The 26,233-nt window shown below is 40.0% G+C and overlaps 2 protein-coding genes and 1 long non-coding RNA gene across 4 annotated transcripts in view; 2 read left to right on the forward strand and 1 right to left on the reverse strand.

Annotated features, from left to right (window-relative positions):
* The window catches only part of nosip (nitric oxide synthase interacting protein), a 24,993-nt gene extending 5,306 nt beyond the window's left edge, over positions 1–19,687 (forward strand). The window contains exons 2-9 of the mRNA XM_086132540.1: positions 1,811–1,916; positions 2,407–2,488; positions 2,817–2,952; positions 3,037–3,188; positions 11,209–11,325; positions 18,176–18,246; positions 18,335–18,443; positions 19,377–19,687. Coding sequence (XP_085988666.1) covers positions 1,811–1,916; positions 2,407–2,488; positions 2,817–2,952; positions 3,037–3,188; positions 11,209–11,325; positions 18,176–18,246; positions 18,335–18,443; positions 19,377–19,448 — 845 coding nt within the window. The 3' untranslated portion in view covers positions 19,449–19,687. The remainder of the gene's footprint in view (positions 1–1,810; positions 1,917–2,406; positions 2,489–2,816; positions 2,953–3,036; positions 3,189–11,208; positions 11,326–18,175; positions 18,247–18,334; positions 18,444–19,376) is intronic.
* Positions 13,865–16,967, forward strand: LOC147193274 (uncharacterized). Its single transcript, XR_015103173.1, has 2 exons — positions 13,865–16,100; positions 16,241–16,967. It is a non-coding gene; the product is annotated as an uncharacterized LOC147193274 (long non-coding RNA).
* On the reverse strand, positions 19,602–25,906 carry rcn3 (reticulocalbin 3, EF-hand calcium binding domain). Of its 2 annotated transcripts, none has more exons than XM_086132538.1 (8): positions 25,802–25,906; positions 24,739–24,972; positions 23,907–24,100; positions 23,664–23,836; positions 23,303–23,363; positions 23,125–23,216; positions 22,120–22,227; positions 19,602–19,879 (listed from the first exon to the last, which is right to left on the reverse strand). In XM_086132538.1, exons 2-8 carry the CDS (start codon positions 24,951–24,953, stop codon positions 19,772–19,774), a joined length of 951 nt encoding a protein of 316 aa, XP_085988664.1. In that variant the 5' UTR covers positions 24,954–24,972; positions 25,802–25,906; the 3' UTR covers positions 19,602–19,771. The 2 variants fall into 2 exon arrangements, with proteins under 2 accessions (XP_085988664.1, XP_085988665.1); XM_086132539.1 differs by lacking the exon at positions 19,602–19,879 and adding an exon at positions 20,939–21,694.
* Between the last annotated feature and the right edge of the window lie 327 nt (positions 25,907–26,233).

A 26,233-nucleotide genomic window follows, 5' to 3' on the forward strand; every position in this document is an offset into this window, starting at 1 on the left:
AACATTTAATCTAATTAAAAATGCAACTGTCATAATTAACTCAAATTCACTAAAAATTAATCGTGATTACTCACGCATTTTTGATCGTTTCTGAATTTCCTTTTATATTTTTTTGTCCTATTTTTTTCCCCATTTCAATGCTCTCATCAACATGGAATCATGAATCAGTTTCTATGTGCAAAATGCAAATATTTACTGAAATAACAATTTCGATTTTCAATTTTACATGAACATTTTTCACTTGGAGCAGTTATTCACACATAATCTCTCACACAATATTACTGTCCATCAACAACAGTGAAAAAAATATTTTGTCACACAACAGCTGCTTTAACAGCTCTTTTTATGGAATCAAAACAGAGCAATATAACATTATAAAGTGCACATCTAAGGTAAACTCGAACTCAGCCTATAGTGGATTTAAGCCATGGTTGCATACTTCGTTTTTCTCAAGTTTGCTTTGAACACAGCAGTCAGGCTATGTTGATTCTGTTGGTCCTTCTTGCGCGGAAGTCTCTCTACGGTTTTGTGTCGACATCATTTCGGATGACTACACTTGGTTTGATGACAACACTGGAGACGTTTTATTTTCGCTAGGGCTACCACTGCAGCGCACCGTCACTGTCAGACGAACACAGAGAAGCTCCACCCGCTCTATTCATATGAACACGGAACACTGTAACCTTCCGCACAAATTAGTTCCAAACAAGTAACAATCGCGTCAGTGGCATACATCGTATACCTGTATGGTACAGGTAACTTTGGTCTTGTCAGTGGAGCAATCTGGCAACTTTTTAAAAGTAAACTTTCCATTCATAAACTCTTTAAGTATCCGTTTTCGGTGTCTCGTGCTGCCGTGGCTGGCAAAACAGACATGGGCGTGGACTTCTGCAGCGCGCTTGTTGTTTTGTTTCTGGTGTATTTATAGAGCAACGTAACATCCGCTTGTGACGTGTGCCGCGTTAATCTCGCGAGAAAAAATGTAATCCCGTTAAAATTCATTTAAATTAATGCCAATAAAAACGCGCTAAACTGACAGCTCTAATATATACAATATATATATATATATATATAATACTATTATTACACTTATAGCTTTGACATATGTATATATATATATATATATATATATATATATATACATGTATATACAGGTATATATTTTTTTTATTTGGTGTGTGTGCACGCGCGTGTGATGTCACTTTTGTGAAATGAGGTCAAGTAGGTTCCTGTGTTTAAATCTGCTCCGGCTCCGGGTGGGGCATTTGCATCTTATTCCTGTACTTGCATGGTTTTCTCCACATTCCAAAAACATGCATGTTACGTAAATTGAAGACAATTTGTCCATAGGTGTAAATGTGACTGTTAAGGTCGTTTGTCTAATACATTCTGTGCCCTTTGCTTGTAGCCTGCTTTTCTCCCAAAATAAGATGCGATGGCCTATTGAGGACAAGCATTCTAGAAAAGGGATGGATGGATTTCCTATACATTTGCGCAAAATGCACATTGATATATCTCATTTCATTTCATTACAGTTGATGGAGGATTCTTTTTTTTGTTGGGTGGTGGGTGGGCATAACCTATCATTCTGTATTAATCAGCCCTTTTTAAAACAATCACAGTTGGCCAGAGTTTTGCCAATCATATCCTTAACGTTCTCATGAAAATCAGGGTTTTCTCAGACACCTTTTGGGTTGTGCTCATTTATGTTCAGCGTGACGGCGGTAGCTCCTGTGTCACGCATTGGAGCACATTCAATCTAATTGAAAGAAACTGCGTGAGCTCATTTTTATGCTTTTGTCCCGCACAGCGGCATCCGGTTATGGCACGCAGAGCATTCGCCTGGGTAAAGATGCCATCAAAGACTTTGACTGCTGCTGTTTGTCCCTGCAACCCTGTCAGACTCCTGTGGTCACGTATGTTTCTCACCTCACACTACGCCAAAACATACGTTGGCTTTCAAAGGCATTCATACTCCTTGAAATTGTCCTCATTTTATCACATGCCAATCAACGTGTATGTACTTCATTGGGATTCTGTGTGATGCAACAAGACAAAGTGATGCATACTTAGCAGTGCAAGAAATAATCATGGTCAGGAATTATTCATGGTTTTCACATAAAAAAATGCAAATCTGAAAACAATGGGTTGCCAACATTTTAGCTCTCTTTACTGGTACATAAGATTACATGGTACATTTTCTTTACACTTCTCAATATTACACCACGTCAAAAAATTGGAAGAGTTCAAGGTCTATGGATTCAATTACTGTCACATATCCATTCATTCTGCAGACCCCGATTACGTTTCTTTTTCTGTACATATAATTGGAGGAGTCATTTTAATTTGGTTAATTGACAAAAATGAACATGGATGTAAAGATCACATTTCTTATGTTGTTTTCAGTCCAGATGGATTTTTGTATGAAAAGCAGGCTATCCTGGAGTACATTCTGCATCAGAAGACTGACATTGCCCGGAAAATGAAGGTACGTTCTTGACATTTGTTATTTTTGTATTTATGTCTCTTTATTTAATTTTGGTTCATTCATTTGACTTCTGCTCAGGCAGTGTGGGATTGATACTTATTCAGCGATGGCATGAATCTGAAAGTGAATGGTTGTCCCTAAATGTGTCCTGTGAATGATTAGCCACCATTTCATCCAAAGTCACCTGAGAAAGGTTCCAGCTCTTAAAAGGATAAACAGTGTTGAAAATGGATGAATGAATGAATGGCTTTTTGCATATTTTTCTTTCCCATCAAAATATAAATGATTCAAATGTTTTGTATTTGAAATTTACTGGACTTTCCTGCAGGCATATGAGAAGCAAAAACAAGCTCAGAGGAATGACAGTCAGCTTGAGTCCAAGTCAGCAGAAAGGGAGAAAGTGGAGAAGTTTAAAACCAGAGAGAACAGCATCGTATCCAAACCCATCAACCCTTTCATTTCCGGTGCGTGTGTCCAGATACTGCAGTGACTGTCGTATTTATTGTTGACAAATGCATGGACTTGTTCAACTGTGTTTTTCCTTCAAGGGCAAAGCAAAATAGGTGAGAAAATCAGGACAGACAGCAGCTCATCAGCATCCTCCTCCACTAATTCAGTGGCCTCCTCCAGCCAGAGTCTGCCCAGCTTCTGGGTTCCTTCGCTGACTCCTGAAGCAAAGCCCAACCTTCTCAAGAAACCGGTGAGCGGCTATTGGGGAGGAAAATTTGCTTCAGAGATTGTTTGTTTTCCAATGTATGGATTGGGCATATTGAAATTTATTTCATCATTTCATTTTCCGTCGTCAATCTGACTGTAAACCAAGTTCAATGTACTGCCTAATAAATACAACATTACACACATACACACACACACACACACACACCTTCTCTACTTTAAATGGGTGTCTACTAAAATGGGCAAACATTACTTTATTATTATTTTGAAGCATTACGTAGACGAGCTAGTGTTGTTGGAAGAATTGTACAACTGGTGTACTTGCGCCCTCTGCTGGTTTCTGCCAACTGTTGGAAACAAATACAATCTAGTAATTCCACAGTTCAACTGTGTCCGTCGTAGCGGCATGTTGAATTAATAAAATAAGATAGGATAACCTTTATTTGTCCCACACTGGGGAAATTTGCAGTCTACAGCAGCATACCTTCTTGCAGCGCGGGTGACTGTTACACCCGCGCTGCAAGAAGGAGAGATACCGACGCTCGATCCTACCGACTGCTGTCAGGCTGCTGAATAAAAATAGCAACAATAATATTAATAATAATTAAATGATGTGGGAAAACAACTGTAAATAGCACTGCGATTTATCCATTTTGTATTTATATTGCACTTAATTGAACGGTGTTTGTTTGTTTTTTTCTTCTTTCTTCTTTCTGCCTACATTCTTGCTGCTGGAGGCTGTAAATTTCCCCAGTGTGGGACAAATAAAGGATATCTTAATCAAAATTGGGGGGTGGGCGCTCATGGTTCGGTGTGAGTTCCGATATCGGCGAGAGCGTTTCTCCAGGGAGTCTGGCTTCTTCTTTCATTACAGAAACATAAGGGGTGTTCACACGGCACACATTTGCTCCGGCGCTGCACCGATGTATTTTGTTGCGATATATTTTACACCGCAGCAAATTGTGTGGAGCGTTCACACGTACAAAGCCGCTGAGCGTGTCAGCACGGGCACAGCGTCGGTGCAGCCCCACTTGCGTTCACACGGCAGTTTCTGCAGCGGAGCAAAACGACAGAAAACAAATGAGCTGTCGTGTTGGTTCTTTTTAAAACGTATACACAACTCAAGCGACTACTGGACAGGCACGTCCTTCTCCTTCTCGGTCTCCGTGCCTTCTGCTCGAGAGTGACCGCCCCCGAAAACGTAAATCAACGATGACTTCAATGACACTCAGAAAAGCAAACACGTAATGCGCCAAACAGAAAATCAAGAGAGGAAATCACAAAGTAAATTATATGGGGGGCGGGGGGTTGTGAACACACAACAAAGGAACAAACTACACAAACAACTCAGAGACGGTCCGGTCTCCTACAAAAGGAAAGATGTTACCAGCCAAGTCTTGTGTCGTTATTAAACAAACACATGGCGGAAGTCCGACAGAGCACGAAAGCAACGCATTCTCGCCGTACGTACTCTTCACAAGCATTTGCTCTGGAGCAAATTTAACCCAGTTGCGTTCACACGTGCAAATTTACATCGGTGCTGCTTCGCAAACGAGCATTTGCTCCGGAGCAAATTTTTAAACCACCTCCCTGAGGTGGATCAAATTTGGTCCAGTGTAAGCTTTTTTCCGGGGCTACGCCGGAGCTAATTTGCACGTGTGAACGCTCTACTGGGGCAGCCCCGGCGTAGCACCGGACCAAATCTTGCCGTGTGAACACCCCTATACACTTTTGGTTAATGACTCTAAGTTGCCAATAGATGTGAATGGTTGTTTACATGTCATGTGCTGATGACCTGTCCAAGGTGTACTCCGCCTCCATCCATCCATCCATCCATCTTCAACCGCTGTTGCCCCCGCGCCGGGTCGCGGGGGGCAACAGCTTTAGCAGGGAAGCCCAGACTTCCCTCTCCCTAGCTACTTCTTCCAGCTCTCCCCGGGGGATCCCGAGGCGTTCCCAGGCCAGCTGGGTGACATAGTCTCTCCAGCGTGTCCTGGGACTTCCTCTGGGTCTCCTCCCGGTGGGACATGCCCGGAACACCTCACCAGGGAGGCGCTCAGGAGGCATCCGAATCAGATGCCCAAGCCACCTCATCTGGCTCCTCTCAATGTCGAGGAGAAGCGGCTCGACTCTGAGCCCCTCCCGGATGACCGAGCTTCTCACCTTATCTCTAAGGGAGAGCCCGGACACCCTGCGGAGAAAACTCATTTCGGCCGCTTGTATCCGGGATCTCGTTCTTTCGGTCACGACCCATAGCTCGTGACCATAGATGAGGGTTGGAACGTAGATCGACCGGTAAATTGAGAGCTTCACCCTTTGGCTCAGCTCCTTCTTCACCACGACAGACCGATACAACGTCCGCATCACAGCAGACGCTGCACCGATCCGCCTGTCGATCTCCCGCTCCCTCCTGCCCCCACTCGTGAACAAGACCCCAAGATACTTGAACTCCTCCACTTGGGGCAAGATCTCCTCCCCGACCCGGAGGGGGCACTCCACCCTTTTCCGACTGAGGACCATGGTTTCAGATTTGGAGGTGCTGATTTTAACTGATTTTGATTCGTATATTTGATCACTTATTCTTTGACATTTTAGGGGAAGCCGAGCTTCCCTTGCAGTCCGAGAGCAATCGCCACTGGCTCTAAACACACATGTTTGAGGTCAATCAAGCAAAAAAAAAGAAACTTTTAAACATGATAACCGAGTTTGTCTATCAGCGCCCAAAACACACAGAAAACAACTAATCTCCCCTGCTTCACGGGTGTTCACACGACCCACTGTGCGACACAGTTCAAACTCCCAAACGACCATATTTTACTCTTAATATCAGCCGGGTTACAATGCTGATTGCAGATTCATCAGGTCTGAATAAGCACAGCTCAGCGATCGTCTCCCTTCACTTTGTGGTCCAAGTCTCACAAGATTTGCCACAATATTATCCAACGCTCCATTTAAAGTGACAGTGATCCATTGATGAAATGAGGCAGCATTCGCTACAACAGTTATAGTATTGTTCACCTGGTTACATATGCCAAAAGAAAACCTCCCGAAAGAGATTATCTTGAAAGCGTGGATGGTAGAAAGCCTAATGAAGGAATGATTGACTGAGCGTTACAGCAGGGACCGGTGTCAGCCATCCATCCATCCATCCCTCTGTCCCTCCCAGCGTTAACAGGCAAAGACAAGTTAAGGTTAAGTTATTAAATGTTGAAACCTATTTCTGTGTACCGTCTTTCTTTGCAAATATCTCATGTGGGCACCTGCGGCTTATAGACAGGTGCGGCTTGTGTGTGTAAAAAATGGGTTTTCCTTTAAAAAAGGTAGTGGGTGCGGCTTATAATCAGGTGGGCTCTATAGTCCGGAAATTATGGTAATACTCTTAAGAAGGCTCAAATTGTATTTCTTCATTAAAACGATGAGAACTCACGTGGGCCAGTCTGAGCCATGAAACCGCGTGGCTAAAAATATGTAGATATGAATTATATAAATGTTATCCTGTATTGACCACATTTCACTCATTGAGTTGCGGCACTTCATTGTTTGTTTGTTTTTTTTTTTTATTGTTTATTGAACATACAATAACAGATTGACAAAAGTGAAGGCAAACAAAAATTATAAAAGGAAAAAAAAAACAAAATCATCACCGTTATATGTTCAAAGGAGTAGGAAGAAGTAAATAACGTATCTAGTCCTACCCCTTGTTATATAGTAATATGAATTGATCTTTTTTCAATACAAAGAAGAAAAAGAAAAAAAATCTACATATCATCAAATTCTTTTACCCTTATGTGTACTGTAGTTATTTATTTATACACCTTTCGGTTTGTATATATAATTATTCATTCTCCTTTTTATATCAATGTTCTCATATTCATTATAAATACTGCATTTCTTTAATACATTTAATAAGTTGATCAATGTAATTCAGTTGTATTACTATATTTTCTAAGTATATCAAATTTATCTTCTTAACTCTGATTTATGTAGTTTTTTTGTACTAATCTTTTGAAAAAAGTTTTTTAACTCATCCAGCGATTTACTCATTTTCAGGCCCGTTTCAAACTTATTCCACAGATTGACACCTATTACTGATACACACCTTTGCTTGATGTTTGTTCTTGCTTTGGATTTTTTGTATTGATTAGTACCCCTTAGATTATAACGACTACAGTAATCCCTCGTTTATCGCGGTTAATGGGGACCAAAACCACCTGCGATAAACGAAAATCCGCGAAGTAGCGTCCAATTAACATAAACGGGGGGGAAAAGAAATTTAAGTCCGCAAAACGGTCCGCGAGAAGCTGCAAAACAACAGCGAGTCACATAGAGCAACATATACAGTCCTGTACTCCATGTATATGTAAAAAATATATATATATATATATACCTGTGTATATATATATATATATATATATATATTAATATGTTTGAAAAAATCCGCGATGCACTGAACCCGCGATAAACAAACCGCGGAGTAGCGAGGGATCACTGTATCTCTAATTTCAAAAAGCTTCTGGAAATTTTGGCAAAGATTATGTGCTTTATACATTAATTGGGCGATTTTGAAGTCAACCAGGTCATAGAATTTCATTGTGTTTGATAAATAGTGGATTTGTGGGTTCTATATATTTAGACCTATTGATTATTCTGATTGCTTTTTTTTGTAGTTTTAAGACAGGGAGTGTGTTTGTTTTACAGGCGCTCCCTCATATTTCCACACAGTAGGTCATATATGGGAGTAATAATGAGTAATATAATGTGTACAAATAACTCTTTTTCAACACATCCTTAGTTTTGTGGAGGATCCCGATAGTTTTGGATATTTTTCTTTTAACGTTATCTATGTGTGGCTTCCAGGATAGCTTGGTATCTATTACTAGTCCAAGTAACTTATTTTCATAAACTCGTTCTATTTCAATTGAATTTATCTTTATTTTAACTTGGTGTTTGATTGGTCTCGTGCCAAAAACCACTCACTTAGATTTTGTCAAATATAAAGATAGTTTATTTCTGTCGAACCAGTTTTTTATTTTGTTTAATTCATTTTCCACAGTTTTCAGGAGTTTCATATTTTCTCCAGAGCTGTAAAAGGTTGTATCATCGGCGAATAGGACGCATTTGAATTGTTTTGAGACACTACAGATATCATTTATATATAAGATGAATAGTTTTGGTCCAAGCACTGATCCCTGAGGAACTCCATGGGTAATCTTCAGTAAATTAGATTTTTTTGTTGTTGAACTGCACATACTGATATCTGTTTTCTAAATAACTTTCAATCCATTTATGTGCTATGCCTCTGATACCATATTTCTCCAATTTATTCAATAATATAGTATGATCTATTGTATCAAAAGCTTTTTTAGATCTAGAAAAATCCCAACAGTGAATTCTTTATCTATATTAGTGGCTATTGCTTCCACAAACTCCATTACTGCCATTGAGGTGGTCCGTTTTTCTCTGAAGCCATATTGATTTTCACTTAATAGCACGTGTTTATATATGAAGTTATCAAGTCTGCGAGAAAATAGTTTTTCTAATATTTTTGAGAATTGTGGTAGCAGTGATATTGGTCTATAATTTGTAAAGAATTGTCTTTCTCCACTTTTAAAAATTGGAATGACTTTAGCTGTTTTCATTTTTGATGGAAAAACACCGACTTTGAATGACAGGTTGCATATGTGTGTAAAAGGTCGCACTACAAATTCTATAATCTGTTTTACTATGTCATATCAATATTAAAACAGTCAGTTGACTTTTTACTTTTATATGTTTTTACAATATTTAATATTTCATTATGATTCACAGCAGTAAGAAACATTGTGGAAGAGTTTTTTTCTATGTATTTTTCTATTTCAAAAGAATTTATTGGATCAGGAATTTGTTTTGCTAAGTTACTGCCGATATTAACAAAATACTCATTAAATTCCTTTGCTATTTCTGCAGTTTCCTCAATAATGGTATTTTTATCTTTCATAAAGTACTCCGGATAATGTGCTTTTTTAGAGCTATTTCTAATTACATGATTTAATATTTTCCATATTTCTTGAGTGTTGCTTTTATTTTGCTCTAATAATGCATGAAAATGGTCTCTCTTACTGGTTCTTATAATATTTACTAATTTGTTTTTATAAGTCTTATATTTTGTTTCAGCTTCTTTGGTTCTGAATTTTAGAAACAATTTGTATAAATTGTTTTTCTTTTTACATGCATTTTCTATGCCTTTTGTTATCAATGGCTTACTTTGGTCTTTGTACTTTCTGGAGACCTTAATTACTGGGAAATGCTTATCATATAAGGAGGTTATGGTTGACTGAAATGTGTCAAACGCAGTATTTGGATCTTCATTGGAGTAGACCTCAGACCAATTTTGTTTGTCTAGGTCGAGCTTAAAAGCTGCGATGGAATGTTGGGTTCTGAGTTTTATTTCTGATATGTGGGTTATTGATTTAGTTTTTCTATCAAAGTAATTATGAAAGACTGCAAAGACCGGTAGATGGTCACTTATATCAGTTATGAGAAGTCCACTTTCCTTTTTATGATCAATCTTATTTATAAATATTAGAGCTGTCAAACGATTAAAATATTTAATCTAATTAAAAATGCAACTGTCATAATTAATTCAAATTCACTGAAAAATAATCGTGATTACTCACACATTTATTATCATTTCTGAATTCCCTTTTATATTTTTTTGTCCTATTTTTCCCCATTTTAATGCTCTCACCAACATGGAATCATGAATCAGTTTCTATGTGCAAAATGCAAATATTTACTGAAATAACAATTTCGATTTTCAATTTTACATGAACATTTTTCACTTGGAGCAGTTATTCACACATAATCTCTCACACAATATTACTGTCCATCAACAACAGTGAAAAAAATATTTTGTCACACAACAGCTGCTTTAACAGCTCTTTTTATGGAATCAAAACAGAGCAATATAACATTATAAAGTGTACATCTGAGGTAAACAAGAACTCAGCCTATAGTGGCTTTAAGCCATGGTTGCATACTTCGTTTTTCTCAAGTTTGCTTTGAACACAGCAGTCAGGCTATGTTGATTCTGTTGGTCCTTCTTGCGCGGAAGTCTCTACGGTTTTGTGTAGACATCATTTCGGACAAATGGCTGGCAAAACAGACATGGGCGTGGACTTCTGCAGCGCGCTCTTTGTTCTGTTTCTGGTGTATTTATAGAGCAACGTAACATCCGCTTGTGACGTGTGCCACGTTAATCTCGCGAGAAAAATTTAATCCCGTTAAAATTCATTTAAATTAATGCCAATAAAAACGCGCTAAACTGACAGCTCTAATAAATATATTATCTATTAATGGGGCCGTATCAACTGTTATTCTGCTGGGTTTCAGAATGACTCGGAAAAGACTGTTGCTATACATTGTATTTATGAAATCTGTTGTTTTTTTTGTGTCTATTAGGGTTTAATAAGTCAATGTTAAAGTCACCACATATTATTCGTGTTTTCTTGTCATTAGAACAACTCAGCATATCTGTCAATTATTATTACAGTGCTTACATTTTCTTTTTGACTATGTTTAATCTTTATTGGTGTTGTGTAATATATGTACTTTTAAATTGGTTATTTTCAACCCTCGTTTTCTCTCATTTGTGGTCTGCAGCGGAATCGTCTGTTTTTTTACTGTCTTTTTTTAATAGCGAGGGATACTGGGTTCTTTCAATTGCAGTTTAGAGAATCAAATATGGTTCCCTGCTCTAAAAAGATCACGACTGAAAATATTCCTCGTGCCAGCAAGATGCCTTTTTTGCTTGAACGAAACTTTGCAGCTATTTTATGACCTGTCTGCTTGTTGTGTGATGTCGACGGCATTTTAACATGTTTGTCTTCAGGTTGTATGTCATGATGACCTTTGTTTATTTTGCGTATTTGTATGCGGATGGAGACAAGTTGACCTCTGAATCCAAAGCTCATCTGTGGCTCTTGAAATCCAGCAGTGGGCTTAGAAATTGTGTAATTTTTTTAAAATAGTTTCCTCTCATTTCGTTTTTCCTAATGTCTTTTCAGAGTAAGACTGTGTTGTGTCCGATGTCAGGCCAACCAATTAAGATGAACGAGCTGATCACCGTGCGCTTCACCCCGGTAGACCCGAGTCTGGACCGAGTGGCCCTCATCAATCGCCAGGTTAGTCTAAAGGAGCATATTGTCACAATTTAAAACCCAACCAATTTAAAAGTGACTTCATCATATTATCAAGAATTAACAACATATATTACGTACCATATTCCATCCCGTCTTGCTGAAATTGGGCCATTAGCACAGTGAGCAACTAGACATTACAGTCTACTGTATGCTGTTGTAGCAATGGCAAGTTTAGATATTGTTACCATGCTGACGGGTGTGGAGCAAAAAAAAATGCGGTGTCGACAACTTCACAGATCTGTGCTGTAACTGTTGGGCAGGAGGACAGAACGGCTTACTCACAGACACACTGTCAGAAAATATGCATATCAAAACAGATTAAAGTACTTGCCTACTTGGTTACTTTCACACCTTGTGGTAGGACCTGACTAATTCATAGGCCAATATTAAAGCCCCTTTTAAAATCGGCAAAAATCAGATGACTGACCCGCTGTCCATTTTTTGCAGGGTTTATTTTATTTTTTGGTAACACAATGCAAAATAAGACAAAGAAAATGACATTCAAACATTTGCCCTCCTCAAAAATATTTGCGGATTTTTGCAAAACAATCAGCCAAATTTTGCCAATGTTTCTCTCTGTTGTAAAGTTAAATAAATACTAATTAATTGGCTGATTGAATTTTATTCTGACAAATATTGGAATCAGCATCAGCCTCAAAAATTACCTTGACTTTCAAGTGCACCCTCTGACAAGTTTTTCAAGTTACAAGCCATGACTTGGTCTTTTTTTTTCCCCTCCCTTTGATACACCACCGCCTGAGTGAAGTGAAATCGCTGAGGGAGTTACAGTCGCAGATGCACTTTCAGCCATTTGTTGAACTGGACAAAAAGTCAAACACACAATTACAAAATGAAAACACTACCAATGAGCATGGAAAAGACACCATTGACTACCATTAGACTACCATTGAACTAACTGTGTGGTAAACTGGAGTCCGAGCTCCTGGTACTACAGTGTATGTAACTTTTGGTTTCATTGCATTTAAAGAGGCGGGCCCGGTGGTTGACTGGTTAGCACGTCGGCTTCACAGTACAGCAGAGTTTGATTTTGGCTGCAACCTTCCTGTGTAGAATTTGCATGTTCTCCCTGTGCCTGCGTGGGTTTTCCCCGGGTACTCCGGTTTCCTCCCACATTCCAAAAAACATGCGTGGCAGGTTAATGGAACACTCTAAATTGTCCCTAGGTTTGTTTGCAAGCACGAATGGTTGTTCGTCTCTGTGTGCTGTGCGATTTGCTGGCAGTCATTCAGGCGCCAGCACACCGCATGACCCTTGTGAGGATAAAGTGGGTCAGAAAATGGATGGATGGATGTTTTTAATGAAACTAGTTTATTTCTTTGCGTCCTATTTTTTATTTTTATTTTTTTAACAAGGTTTGATATATTACAATCAGTGTTGTGCTCCTCGAGCCGGTCCTTGGCCTCGAGGACCGGCTCGAGGACCGAAGGTCGGTCCTTGGTCTCGGAGTCAAGTCCTCGGTCCTTGGCCTTGGAGTCGAGTCAAGTCCTTGTCCTTGGCCTTGGGTTGCCAGTTCTCGGACACAACACTGGCTCTAATCCCTCGTCCACGGGTATAAAGTGGGTCCAAGGACCGCAAAAATAAAGATAAGAAAAGATAAGAAAACCTTTATTAGTCTCGCAATGGAGAAATCATGACGAAATCAAACAAATTCCATCCAGGGAAACCCATTTTGATGGGTTTATCTGGCGCTTTAAGAGGGGCGGGTATAAAGAGCGGCATCACAGTTAGTTTCAATCACGGTTTGTTGCGTTCGCGATCGGCAGTTTAAATAGCGTGTAAAGCCTTTCTGTAACAGTGGTGTCTTTTATTTAGTTATTTTTGCACAGTCGTCACGTTTGTGCGGTGGCACTAGAATGTTTGTTTGAACCAAGTAATTTGCGTTACAGCTGGAGTCAATAATGTCGGCAGTTCACTTTCGGGTTTGGCCGTTGGGATTTGGAGTCCTTTTGATCGATTCCAGTTATGTTTGCTGAATGCTTTCTCATGTTTGGAATAATGAATATTGATAATGCATAGTTTAAAATCATGGTTGATTTAATAATTTATTATTATTATTGTGAAGTTGAAGGCATTAAATTAATTAATGTCAACTATACCAGCCATCTCGTTACCTCTGCGTCCCGCGTCCGAGACGCATAATTTTCCCATGGGACGTACAGTTCCAAATAATGTGCGTTTTTGGGACGCAAGGAAATTTCTCAGTCAAAATAAAACGACGACAAAAAACTACGGCAGGCCTGAGGATTTCACGGTAACTGTCGTTACCGGTAGCGTGTCGTTTCCGTGGCGTCATTTTGACGGGACCGAAAAATCGTTTAACCATAAAAGTCACCGCACACGAGTTGACTGTACGCGATCGAATCTCCTGTGTTGTCAACGCGATTTCACTGTGCCCGTATGTGTGTTTGTGGTGTGGTGTGTGAGTGAGTTTCTTCTAATTTACTTTCATTTTGTTTTGTTTTCAGTGTTGGGGGGGGGGGGGGGGGGGACAGATAACGTTATGTGCTAGTGATGGGATTCCGGCTCTTTTGGCTCGGCTCACTAAAAAGGAGGCTAGATAGATTTCGGCTCCCAATTGGCTCCTCAGTTTATTTGTTGCTTAAATTAATTTACGACCAAAAATAATGAAAAATTATGTGTAAAATGAATTACTAATGTAAAAAATATACAGAATATCAAATATTTTTTTATTTATATGGCTTTATTTATATTCTTCTGAACATACTCAACATGGAATACAACATGGAGTGCTACAAAAATAAATTACAAAGTACAAAAACAAAGACCCATCTCAAAACAAGGTCAACAAGAAGTTCCAATCTCTGTGTATATTTATAAGCTTTTAACTATTTACAGTAAAACGACATAAGTAAGCTTTGATTACCACACAACAAATCATAAATTAAAATTTGATATTGGATATTTAACCTTGTACAGTCTACACGCTGCCTTTGAACTATCAAATAAGTTGAAATGAGTCCAAATTTCATTTTCTCACCTTTCCGCTTTCCACCGTGTTGTTTTTTCTCTGTAGCGCTATCGAGCTCTCTCGTCTCCCTGTCTCTCCTGTTCGCATACCTGTCAACTTTTTGGAGCGCCAACCTGTATAAACTACCAAAAAAATCCTTATAAAGAGCAAAAAATCCTTATAACATACCAAAGCATTTTATATGTCAAAATAACGGCAGAAAAAAACACGAAATTTTCAATGATATTTATTTTAGATCTCCATTAATACAATGTCTGGTTAATGTCTAATCATCATTCTACTTAGTGGCATTACTGTGTTCAGAGTTGTATTCCTGCGTTACTTTTTTCACCAAAAAAACCCCGGAAATGTTCAGAATCCGTATGATTTGTGCGATACGGCCATATACGTAAGATTCACCACAAAATCCGTATGAACTATGGCTAAACCGTATGAGTTGACAGGTATGTGTTCGTGTGCTGCTCACAGTGTGCTGCTGTGAATGTCTCTAACTCTTCCTCCTTCTCTTCACTGCAGCGTGTGTGTGTGCGCGCGCGCACGTGTGTAACCCTCCCCTCCCTCTTCTACCACGGATCTTGACCAATCACGTGCGTCTTTAACCGAAAGGGGGGGAAAAACAGGAGGAAAAAAAGTCGGCTCCTATTTTGAGCGGCTCCCAATTAGGAGTTGCTATTTTAGCCCGCAAACTGTGGAATCTCGCGGATGAAAGTTTGAGATGGCGGCGAAAAAAACTCACAGAGGTCTACTAATTATGACATTTAAGAAATGGGAATGCCAGTCTAATTTTTCGTATGAATTGTCCGAAGGGCGTATCACTAAACTCACCTGTGACGTATGCACAGAACACGAGAGCGAGATACGACGCGAGGCACGATTACGAGGCAAATTGGTCATTAGATCTATAAGCTAATCGCTATGAAAAATATGATGAAACAGTCTTGGTTATTCTATAATTTACTGATTGTAGCATGGTAACTTTATGAAGAAAACATTCGTCACAAGGTGAAGCAATGCTAATGTTAACTGTTGGTAGAACTAATGATGACGTGGTTCGATTCTTTCGTCAAATTGATAGTAGATTGCACATGCATCGTCTTGGGAAGAGGACGTCAAGCCACATCAATACTTACCTGTATTAATCATTACCAGTCAATTAATCTTTGCAGTGTGAGATTGGAAAAAATAACAGCATACCACAAAAATCTGATTTTGTGGTATGCTGTATTCATGATGCCATATGAGTACAGTACAACATATTTTGATCCACTTATCTAGTTGAATAAACCTGGAGTACACCGCTGCTGATGTAAAGTTTATTTTTAATGCATAGTGAAGTCTGTATTCTGCTCATATTTAGTCATGCTGTATAACCTTCCCATGCCCACAGCATAGCTTGGCGTCCTTGTAACAATCATCTCCTAGAATTGGAATACTCTTGTATTATTCCTCCCTTCTTTGTTAGGTTTGATGGTTAAGGTGTTATTCCTATCTGTTAGTTGTGTTTGTTCAGACACTTGAAAGAAATAATGTAGAATGCTGTTGAAGGTAGTTCCTGCTCACTGTTTTTACAATCACCTTTAGTGCCCGTCGACCCCCACCACTTTTAGGGCCCCCCTCCACAGGACATGTTTAACATCAAAAGAGGAACTGTCATCTCAAGTATCTGTGTTCCTGCCATCACACCAAATGGTGGGGAGTGGTGGTCTGGTCTCACCTCACCGCTCCCAACTTCTTCCAGCCACACCGGGTCAGATGACATGTTACTTTCTTTGTTTCTGGGATTTGCATGAGAGGCGTACCTCCCCGCCTCTCATTATCATATTGTCTCTATATAATCTCATGAATGTGTTTGTTTTACGCTTCCTGATTGAAATCTGGACCCCTCAGGAGCCCCAATCGATTCGTAAACTGCAGAAAAAACCCGCCGAAGGAACTGTTCATCGACTCCAGCCTTTATTTGGATGACCAACATTCTCCTCGTCCGAAAGTCAACAAACACGCGGGGAAGAGGAGGCCGCTCTTCCCCCAACAATAGTTTTCAAACATTTACAATTGAAACATTATACTTTTGAGTCTCAGAATTCTTGATTATGAATATCGGTCAAAATAGAAAAATGGGTTCCCAGCATGAACGTTTACAGAACCCAAAATTAGTTACCGTGGTTTCCCATTGGGTAATCCGACGGAACCGAAAAACGGTTACCGTGAATTTCCGAAATCCTCAGGCCTGCTCCTGAATTATTTAAATTTTTGCAGCTATGTATATGTTGTTGTTTGTTTTATTATCATATGCAATTGAATAAGTAGACCCTTTCAGAATTCGAAATTTGGGACTCTCTCAATGCATAATGGGACTCATACTTTTCTGATCAGCGAGTCCCTGGGACTCACTGGCGGTAAACTGTAAAATTATCACTGCTATACACATTTACATTGTGATGCCTAAGGTAGATAATCATTAAATTGCATTTGTTTACTTTAGGTTACCTGCTACTGCTACTGCTACTTATCCTGCATCTGCTACTGCATCTGCTTATACTATCTGCTACTGCTTCTGATATCATTCTACTGTTTCTGCAACTACCATCTGCTTCAATAAATGATCAAAAACGGACAGAGAGAGTAATCCTTCCATGCCGACTGACAAACCCTATTCAGAGGGCAGTGAAAACGGAAATAACTGAACACATAAAATTACTAGAGCTGTCAGTTTAGCGCGTTTTTATTGGCATTAATTTAAATGAATTTTAACGGGATTCCATTTTTTCTCGCGAGATTAACGCGGCACACGTCACAAGCGGATGTTACGTTGCTCTATAAATACACCAGAAACAAAACAACAAGCGCGCTGCAGAAGTCCACGCCCATGTCTGTTTTGCCAGCCACTGCAGTACGAGACACCGAAAATGGATACTTAAAGAGTTTATGAATGGAAAGTTTACTTTTAAAAAGTTGCCAGAATGCTCCACTGACAAGACCAAAGTTATCTGTTATTCTCTCTCTCTCTGTATCATACAGGTATACGATGTATGCCACTGATGCGATTGTTACTTGTTTGGAACTATTTTGTGTGGAAGGTTACAGTGTTCTGTGTCCATATAAATAGAGCGGGTGGAGCTTCTCTGTGTTCGTCTGACAGTGACAGTGCGCTGCAGTGGTAGCGACCTAGCGGAGTCAAGTCCTTGGCCTTGGCCTCCGGTTGCCGGTCCTCGGACACAACACTGATTACAATACAGTGCAATTTTAATTGACTGTGCCTGAAAGCGGGGCCATATTTGAAGCAACGATAAATCAACCTACGACAATCGCCAACTGAGCCTTGGGTACCACAGCTGTGTTCTCACTGTTCATGCCTTCATGCAGTGTTCTATTAAGAACGCAATGATCACTGCAGTTTTTTTCTTCTTACAACAGATATAAATTGTTGCAGTTCCTACATCCATCCATTTTCCGTTCCGCTTTATCTTCACAAGGGTCGCTGGAGCCCATCCCAGCTGTCTTCGGGCAGTAGGCGGGGGACACCCTGAACCGGTTGCCAGCCAATCGCAGGGCACATACAGACGAACATCCATTCACGCTCACGATCACACCTAGGCAATTTAGAGCGTTCAATCAACCTACCATGCATGTTTTTGGAATGTGGGAGGTAACTGAGTACCTGGAGAAAACCCACACAGGCACGGGGAGAACATGCAACCTCCACACAAGAAGGCGAACCCATGACCTCTGCACTGTGAGGTCGACACGCTAACCACTCGTTCACCGGGTCGCCGGTTCCTACATTTATTTTTATTGTATTAAATAGCAATTCTTTCCCAACAGGACAGATACGTCTGTGCAGTCACCAAAGACATTCTGGGCAACAGCGTTCCCTGTGCCGTCCTACGACCTTCGTGAGTTGCTGAACCAGTGTGTCTTTCTACAGTTGCCAGCATGTTTGCATGGAAAGATTCCGCTCACTTCTCTCCATGCTATATTCAGGGGGTGCGTGGTGACACAGGAGTGCGTGGAGAGACTCATCAAGTTGGACATGATGGATCCTGTGAGTGGAGATAAGCTCTCTGACAATGACATCATACCACTGCAGAGGGTATGTGCGCGGTCAACAGAATGTACCGTCATTTCTCGAGAACACCACACACCCCTAAAATTACCCATCAGAACAATTTTTTCTTTGTCAACCATGTATTACACGCTTCCCCCGATTTGCTGGTATCCACGCTCGAAAATTAGTATCAGTAAAATTAGTAAAAGTATTATTTATATATGAAGTATAATTGGGTTTCGTTGTGTTAACCCCCCCCCCCCCCCCAAAAAAATTTTTTATCTTACCTTGCTAACCCGTTTTGGCTGTTACCACCCTGCCTTCATCAGAGCTCTCACTGCTTTCTGGTGTGAGACGAAATCCTCTCGCATTATCACACGTGATCTCAAATAATCAAGGAACAGCTGATTGTCCTGGATATGCGTCGATAACGACGGAGTGGCAAGAACATTGTGAAATGCCGATGTGGCAGAAAAGGAAAATACCATGCCATTTGGGTATCGCACTTTCATACAAAACATGACATGAAGTTTTTTTTAAATGTTTTTATTGATGATCGTTACCTTGTTCCTCGCCCAGACCTGCTTTGTGAAAAATCTGTTTTGCGAGACCCTCAGGATTCGTGGTGGACAGCGAAAATAATAACTATTCATCTATAACATAGCAGAAATACAATGTGCCTTGTGTTTATGTTAAATACCGAAATCGCACCCGTAACTGACACTGCGCCTTTCAATACGGTGCGCCGTCTGACCGTGAAAATACGGTACGCCTTTTTTCAAGCCCAGGGCACTGGTAAACGTCGATACAAATAGTCGTTTCTGCCTGTGCTTTAAAATTTTAGCGTCCCCCCCCCCCCCCCCTTTTTTTTTTTTAACAAATGAGGCAGTGTGAGTGGAGATCTGTAAATGAAAGACACTGACAGTGTTTAGTTTCCCTCTGCTAAGATGACCTTGAATTTGGTGTTTCTTTTGACAGGGAGGAACAGGCTTTGCAGGTGCAGGTGTCGAGCTTAAGGCCAAAGAAGCTCGTCCAGTGATGCAAGTGTGAAAGATGACTCTGGTCATTAGTATTATGGTCTCTAAAAAATGTTTTTGAAGATTGCAAACAGCCAAAACATGCTATTTGTTTTTTTGGTATCTGATATATTGACCGTATTTTTGTCTGTTATTCTATTCTTCAAAATCTACAGCATACTGTTCATACCATTTGAAGAGTGCTTTTATTTTCTTACTGAACCCGCATATTCGCCTGCTTATTGTTCAGTTGAATAAATGTGCTCTCCCAAACGTCTTGCCGATTGTATTTGGATTGAGAAATATTTCTCAAACGCACATCAAACATCGGTCATAATAATTGTGTGCGATTGATATTCACAGTTCGTCATGGCCGTCGTCTTTCATGGCTCCATAATCTGTGATGGTGCTGATCTTGATGAAGTCAAGTTTGTCGAGCATCTCAGACAGTGTCACAAGCCCATCCTGACATGCACAAAACAGGGAAGGTGGGAAAACAAAAAGCAACAGCAAAAAGGAAGAGATGTGTCTCAATCGACTAAGGATGGAAATCCTCTGAATAACATTCAGAGAGGCAAATAAGTCCTTAAGTATGTATGATGCCATTATTGTAGTGCAGGACTTTATTGCAGTTGTCTGCCCCTCATTTTTCTTGTGTGAAGATGATACATTGGAAAATGCTGAGTTGCTTCTAATTTTAACTGTACAGGGAGGCAAGGAGCAAAAATACCAGAATTTAGTTGCTTTCATCAGTACAGTGGTACATCTACTTATGAAATCAATTGGTTGAGGAAGACATTTCTTCACTAGAAAATTTTGTCAGTAGAGATGCGTTTTCCATGTAAATGCCCTAATTTGTTCCAAGCCCCCCCCCCAATTCAGACATTGTTTCCTAAAGCCTAAAAATGCATCAAAATATGTAACAAAATGTTACAAGGAGATGATTGCACAAGAAATGAGAGTTGTGCATCATGTAAAAAACAAAGAATTGAGTAAAGAATAAAACTGATGATCATTTAACTTTTAACTCATCGTTTGTTTTTTTTGCCGTCTACAGTTCATGTTGTCTTTCAGAAGTGGTTTTTGCCTGGGCTTTTGTAAAGAACTGATCCAAGGATGTTGGCTTTTGTAGCCTTTTAACAATCCTTTGAAAATGTCCACGGCAAACATCAGCATAGTGAGCGATCGCCCGACTGGAGAACACTTTTTCTGGGTGATTCACATTTACGTAAAACTATCAGGCTCGAGGTACGAATGACAAGGACGCTGCATAGACACATCTGGTAGAGGTCCCTCTTAGCTAAAGGGATGCCAGGAAGATGCTCGGTAATAGCCATTGGCAGAACAGCTATAAGTATGTTGCGTTCAGGAGCTCACATCATGAAATTTCTTTCGTAACGAGGCAATATTTTCCTGTTGAGACGTTTCGTAACTTGAAAATTTCGTATGAAAAGACGTTCGTAAGTAGAGGTACCACTGTACATTAAACTGCAATATGATGCATACTCAATGCAAAAAACAAAAACAAATAGAAAAGTCCATTTATTTGTCCAATCAACAGTAACACAGTTCTTTAATGGCAAACTTCTTTTAGTTAACTCTCGTAGCCAACATTAACGTGCCTCTGACCTACATTTGACAACATTGTTACAACTCAATCCAATACAACGGCAACAAATCTTTCATTTGAAATGTTTTAAAATCAATTTCCATACATGGGATGGTTGAAAATAAGTACCGTGCAGCACCGAAAATATTTCAAGTACAGCGCCGCGCATAAACGATGAAGCAGTCTGTCAGTGGAGTGTGTCTCACCGTGACGGTTTCTGATATTCAGAAATGTTGTGACTACATTCTAAGCACCAACTCAAAACACACAGTTTCAGGTTAATATCAGTGCACGTCGGACGATATCCACAGTTCCCCACCCCCAACACTTCCTCCATCTACATTATTTTGGACTGTGTTCGGCTGACTACAGTAATGCTTTGTTATGGGCGTAAGAAATCACCTGTAACCACATACACAGTATGTGACTGCAATGTGGAATCGTTTCTGCAAGAGTGATACTTGTCGTGTCACCGGCGGCCATCGCGCACAGACCCCATGTGAGCAAACCTCGTGAAATAATATGGACCCCGGACAAGCTCCGTTTGGAACGGCGACAGCTCATCAAAGTTCGTCGTGACTCCTTGTTAAATCTTCTCCGTAATTGGTGGCCTGGCTGCCCACGAACATGTTCCAGTTGGCAAGGATTTCCTGTTTGGTTATTTTCTCGTCCTGACGATTGATCGGCCACATTGCATCAGACATTCGTGTGATTGACATGGAAGGAGATGGAGGAGACGCATAAAGTCATGAAAAGAAAGAGGAAATTAAGACAGAGAGAAGACAGGCAATAAGTGTGAATTAAATTAAATGAATTATTGCTGTAATTATTCCATCGGTGATGAATCTACCTACAGTATCTATTGTATCATTCTTACCTATTTTATTGCATCCTGGTATCTATCCATGTAGATGTATCTCTATCATCCATTCATCCAGTAACCGTATCAACCTTTGACTGATATTTACTGTAGGTTTCTTCATGCATTTTACGGTCCATGTCAATCATCATGACATCAGACATCAGTTGCCAAGAACACAAGTGTGTATTTTGTCATGTCGTGGTGTATATGTGTGTTTGGATGCGACAGTGTTACCTTGTTGCTGTCTGTCTCGTGGATCAAGTGTTTGGCTTCATTGTCGGCGTGGTCGACTTCTCCGGGCAAAATCCACTGCGCCACCTCACCGAAATCCATGTACCCATCCTGTGTGACACGCGACTTGCCTCAGTATGAAGAAACGACCAGGCACTGGTCCAGTTTCAATCCTACTTCCATGATTCCTATACTAGTTGACTCAGGGGATTACCATACTGTTCCATTCTCTATTTTTCTGAAGGAAGGTTGTCTACTTCTGATAAACCTGTAGCTTATGTTGCAGTCATAACTCACATCTCTCACTGTTTACAAGCTTGTGGGTTTCGGTTGAGTGCATTTAATGAAGACCATTAGTGATGCATCTGTTGACTTGTGGGACAATAACACTCGTCAACAGCAAATTTTAAATCAGCGATGGTTTTACGAGTCTAAACTGATTTTTGACACCAATATCAAAAAATGTACAGTATATTTTTCTTTTCTCCGAGGATGATGTTTTTGATTTATCTTTTTAAGTTTGCCCCTATAAAAGCAGGCGCCAATACGGATTTTACCATGTGAAGTCATTTATAGCGTGACGTTAAAAAAAAAAAAAGATTACTAAATACATTAAATGTAGTTATGAAAACCTGATGTCCTCGAGAGAAACACACATTGCCATATTGGGAATTGGCGCAAAAAAACCTAGGAATTTACTTGCATCTCTGATTTTAAAAAATTATAATAAAAATGTGTTGAGCTGTGTAATCGGTCTGGACAAGTTTTATCCTTCAAAAGTAAAAGTAAGTAACTGGAATTGAATGCTTCTTTAGATGCCGTCTTAGAAATTTGCTTTTACAAAGATACATTTTGGTTTCTATTAAGATTAAGATATCCTTTATTTGTCCCGCAATGGGGAAATTACAATCTATTGGGAGCTGCACTGCACAATGTTGAATTTTTTTTCTTAATTCAAACCATAAAATAGATATAGATCAAGCTCTTATGATAAATTCAGTCCCATACCTTGTTGGCATCCCTGAAATCAGTAAAATGCTTCTTCTCAGTCTGGACCCACTCAGGCTCACTCTCCCCCTCCTCCGGGGTGTACATGTCACCTATAGACATTCAATTCGCAGCGCACGCACCCAAAATTACATTCAGCATCCGAATTGAGAGGGGTTCAAAAACGCAGGTCACTTACCAATGTATTCGTCTAAGCTGATCTTGCCGTCCCCATTTTTATCAATGTCCTCAATTGTTTCCTACAGACAATTTTTTTTTAACATTGAAAAATGTTTACTAATGTTGTGAGTTCAGACAGATTTTTCCCACCTCCCCATATGTGAACAGTTCAGACCAATACACGTGATGCAGAAAGACACTAGACAAATGTTAACACCTTTCCAGTCACTCTTGTTCTGAGCATACTGGAATCACTCTCGTGTAATGTAATTCACCAAAAATGTGACGCTTGACTATTGCAGGCCACGAATCACAACAACATACGAGAACAGATGTCAAATCTTCAATTGCACATCCACTTTTAAGCTACAAATCTGTACCTGTACAACCAAGTCTTTCATGTAATCAAACTCCTCGGGGTGTAGGAAGGCAGTGAACTCCTCGCGCGTGGCGATCCCGTCGCCGTCACGATCGGCGGTCTTGAAGCGTCTTTCATCTCGGGTTAGCATGGATTTGTAGGTGGCCTTGTCCTCCACGTCGTCAAACTCCTCATCTGAGAGGACAGACAGAGAAGTTAGACCGATACAGGTATTGAGAGAGGTGGACGTGAGTGAGTGACGTACCAAGATAGAATCCGTAGGTCGTGTTCTTGTACTCCCCCCATGCTATTTTGTCATCTTCATTCTGGTCATAATCCCTCCAGTGTTTGTTCACGTTCTCCTCAATGTACCTCCTCTGTCTGTGTTTGATCCAATAATGCAGCTCAGAGTGGTTGATGAAGCCGTCCTTGTCTGTGTCAATGCGGTCCACAATTTTCCTGGGGGAGGGAGGAACAAAGAGGGATCAGGTCGGAAATTAGTACTTGTACTTTACTTTTCCTGACCAGACCTTTTTCTAATTTCCATATGATCTTGGAAATCACGATTAACAACCCTTGTATTTCATGGAAAACTCTGCTCAGTGAATTCACCTATTCACATTTTTTGTAGGGTTTGTGGGGGTCTATTCTTTGTTATTCACCGAAAAAAAAAGACCTTTTGTTGTTGTTGTTCTGCAGCCAAAGCAAAAGTATTTGTAGTTCTTGTGGCTTCTTCGTTCCAAGAGTGCTTTGCTACCCTATTGTGGCACATATAGGCAATTGTAAACATTTTTAAGGGGACGTATCAATTAGCAATAGCAAAACACTGTTCAGTGTTTCCCTACATCTTGTACTGTATTTGCTACGAACGAATTTGCAGATTTCATTTTTTGCAACTAGCTTTCAGTTTTTGCTGAAAAACTCGCCCATTTTGTAATTCGGTCAAAGCACTGCTATAAAACTATTGCTTTATCCTCGTCTGACGCTTTATCAAACCTCTTGTTTAGGTAACAAGGAACATGACACAAAAAAGTCCAAATTTCTGTTGAGATACAACGCGTGACACCTTGTGTTAGGCCTAGTCAAGCATAACTTACGCCAGTCTGTCTTTACTCTCCTCCGGGGTCAGCTGGTCAAAGGTCTTCGCCTCCTCTTTGCCCAGGAAAGCCTCGTGGTCGTACTGAAAGTCGTGAGCGTCGTTGTGGGCGTGGTCGCTCAGGTCGGCATGGTGATGGACGCGTTTCTCCTGAGCGGGGACTGCCAAGGTGGCAGCAACCAGGAGGTAGACGGATGCGAGGGACTGCAGCAGCATTGTGATTAGCCGTCAGCAACTGAGGATGGAAATAGTAATATTATATATTTTCTGAGCAAACTAGCTATCTTAAGGGAATTTTACAGCAGGGGAATGTTTATGCAATTCAAAATTGACCATGATTACAGTAACTTTACAGCTATTGTTTCGATCTTATTTATTGCTGTTTGCAACCACATTTTTTTTTAATGCATCCCAAAACAAAGACCATAAAAAGCAAAAGGAACAAAATGAGATTTGCCGCTCAGTTGGTTACTTTGCATGGGTCGTTGGAAGAGAAGGGACACACCCAGTGCAATAGTAGGAAAGGCAGGACAGAAAACATGGAAAATGTCATCCAACTGAATCAGAATGTTAGTTTAGATATCATTGATAAGTCAACTGCATCAAATCAGACATGAGTTGAACGATCCCGATATATACTTTTGCGAGAGTCACCCATCCAAGGAAGAAATTCCACACTACCAGTTGACAATTTGCAGTAGAATTTGCAAATTAGAATATCGGAGGACCGTACCCTTGGTCAGTAATTAACTTTACTCAGCATTCCTGTGTCAGTGACAACAAGAAACGTGTTTTAATTAATCGTAAACTAACATAAACATAGTCTGTCATTTGAATTGCATGCTTTGGTTTCTAAAAAAGAAAAACAATGTTTCGAAAAACATTCGCATCCTTCTCTCTTATCCTCAGGACCATCGTATGACTCCCACCACTACAAACTTCGTCACTTCAGAGCGGTGCAAAAAAAAAAATAGACTACGCAAATGAGAGATTAAAAACAAGGCAGCGTTTGCCTATTTGAGTTTATCTCATGAAGCAAAATACCATTTTTCTGAATCACTTACCGCCTTCTTGCGAGCAACTTACGCCACCTCGATAATATTAAGCGCTTCAGAGAAAACTCTGTCCGCGTTGGCACTCTGTACCTTTTAAATAACGTTGTCAAGGAGGCGGGATTTGTTGTTTAAATAACCAATGAAACAGCCCAAAGGAAGATTCTTAACCAATCACACTAACGACAATGACCCTGCTCATTCTTATTGGGTGTGAAGCGCCACGTTGTCACGCAACGCGAACATCCTTGTGCTTGACATTTACTACTAGCTGGTTTCTACTGTTTTCTTTTTTTTTTTGAAGAATCTTTATTGAAAAAGTCAGGATACAATTCTCAGTAAACAGAGAACAAAACGAACATGTTATGAATACATGCACATATTACAAAGATTTAAACAAAAAAGAAGCCAGGGGATTTTTAAACAAAAAGTTCAAATAAGGAG

This window comes from Hippocampus guttulatus, chromosome 16, assembly GCF_054856545.1.
Source record: "Hippocampus guttulatus isolate MCC_2025c chromosome 16, RoL_Hgut_1.0, whole genome shotgun sequence".
Classification (NCBI taxonomy): domain Eukaryota; kingdom Metazoa; phylum Chordata; class Actinopteri; order Syngnathiformes; family Syngnathidae; genus Hippocampus; species Hippocampus guttulatus.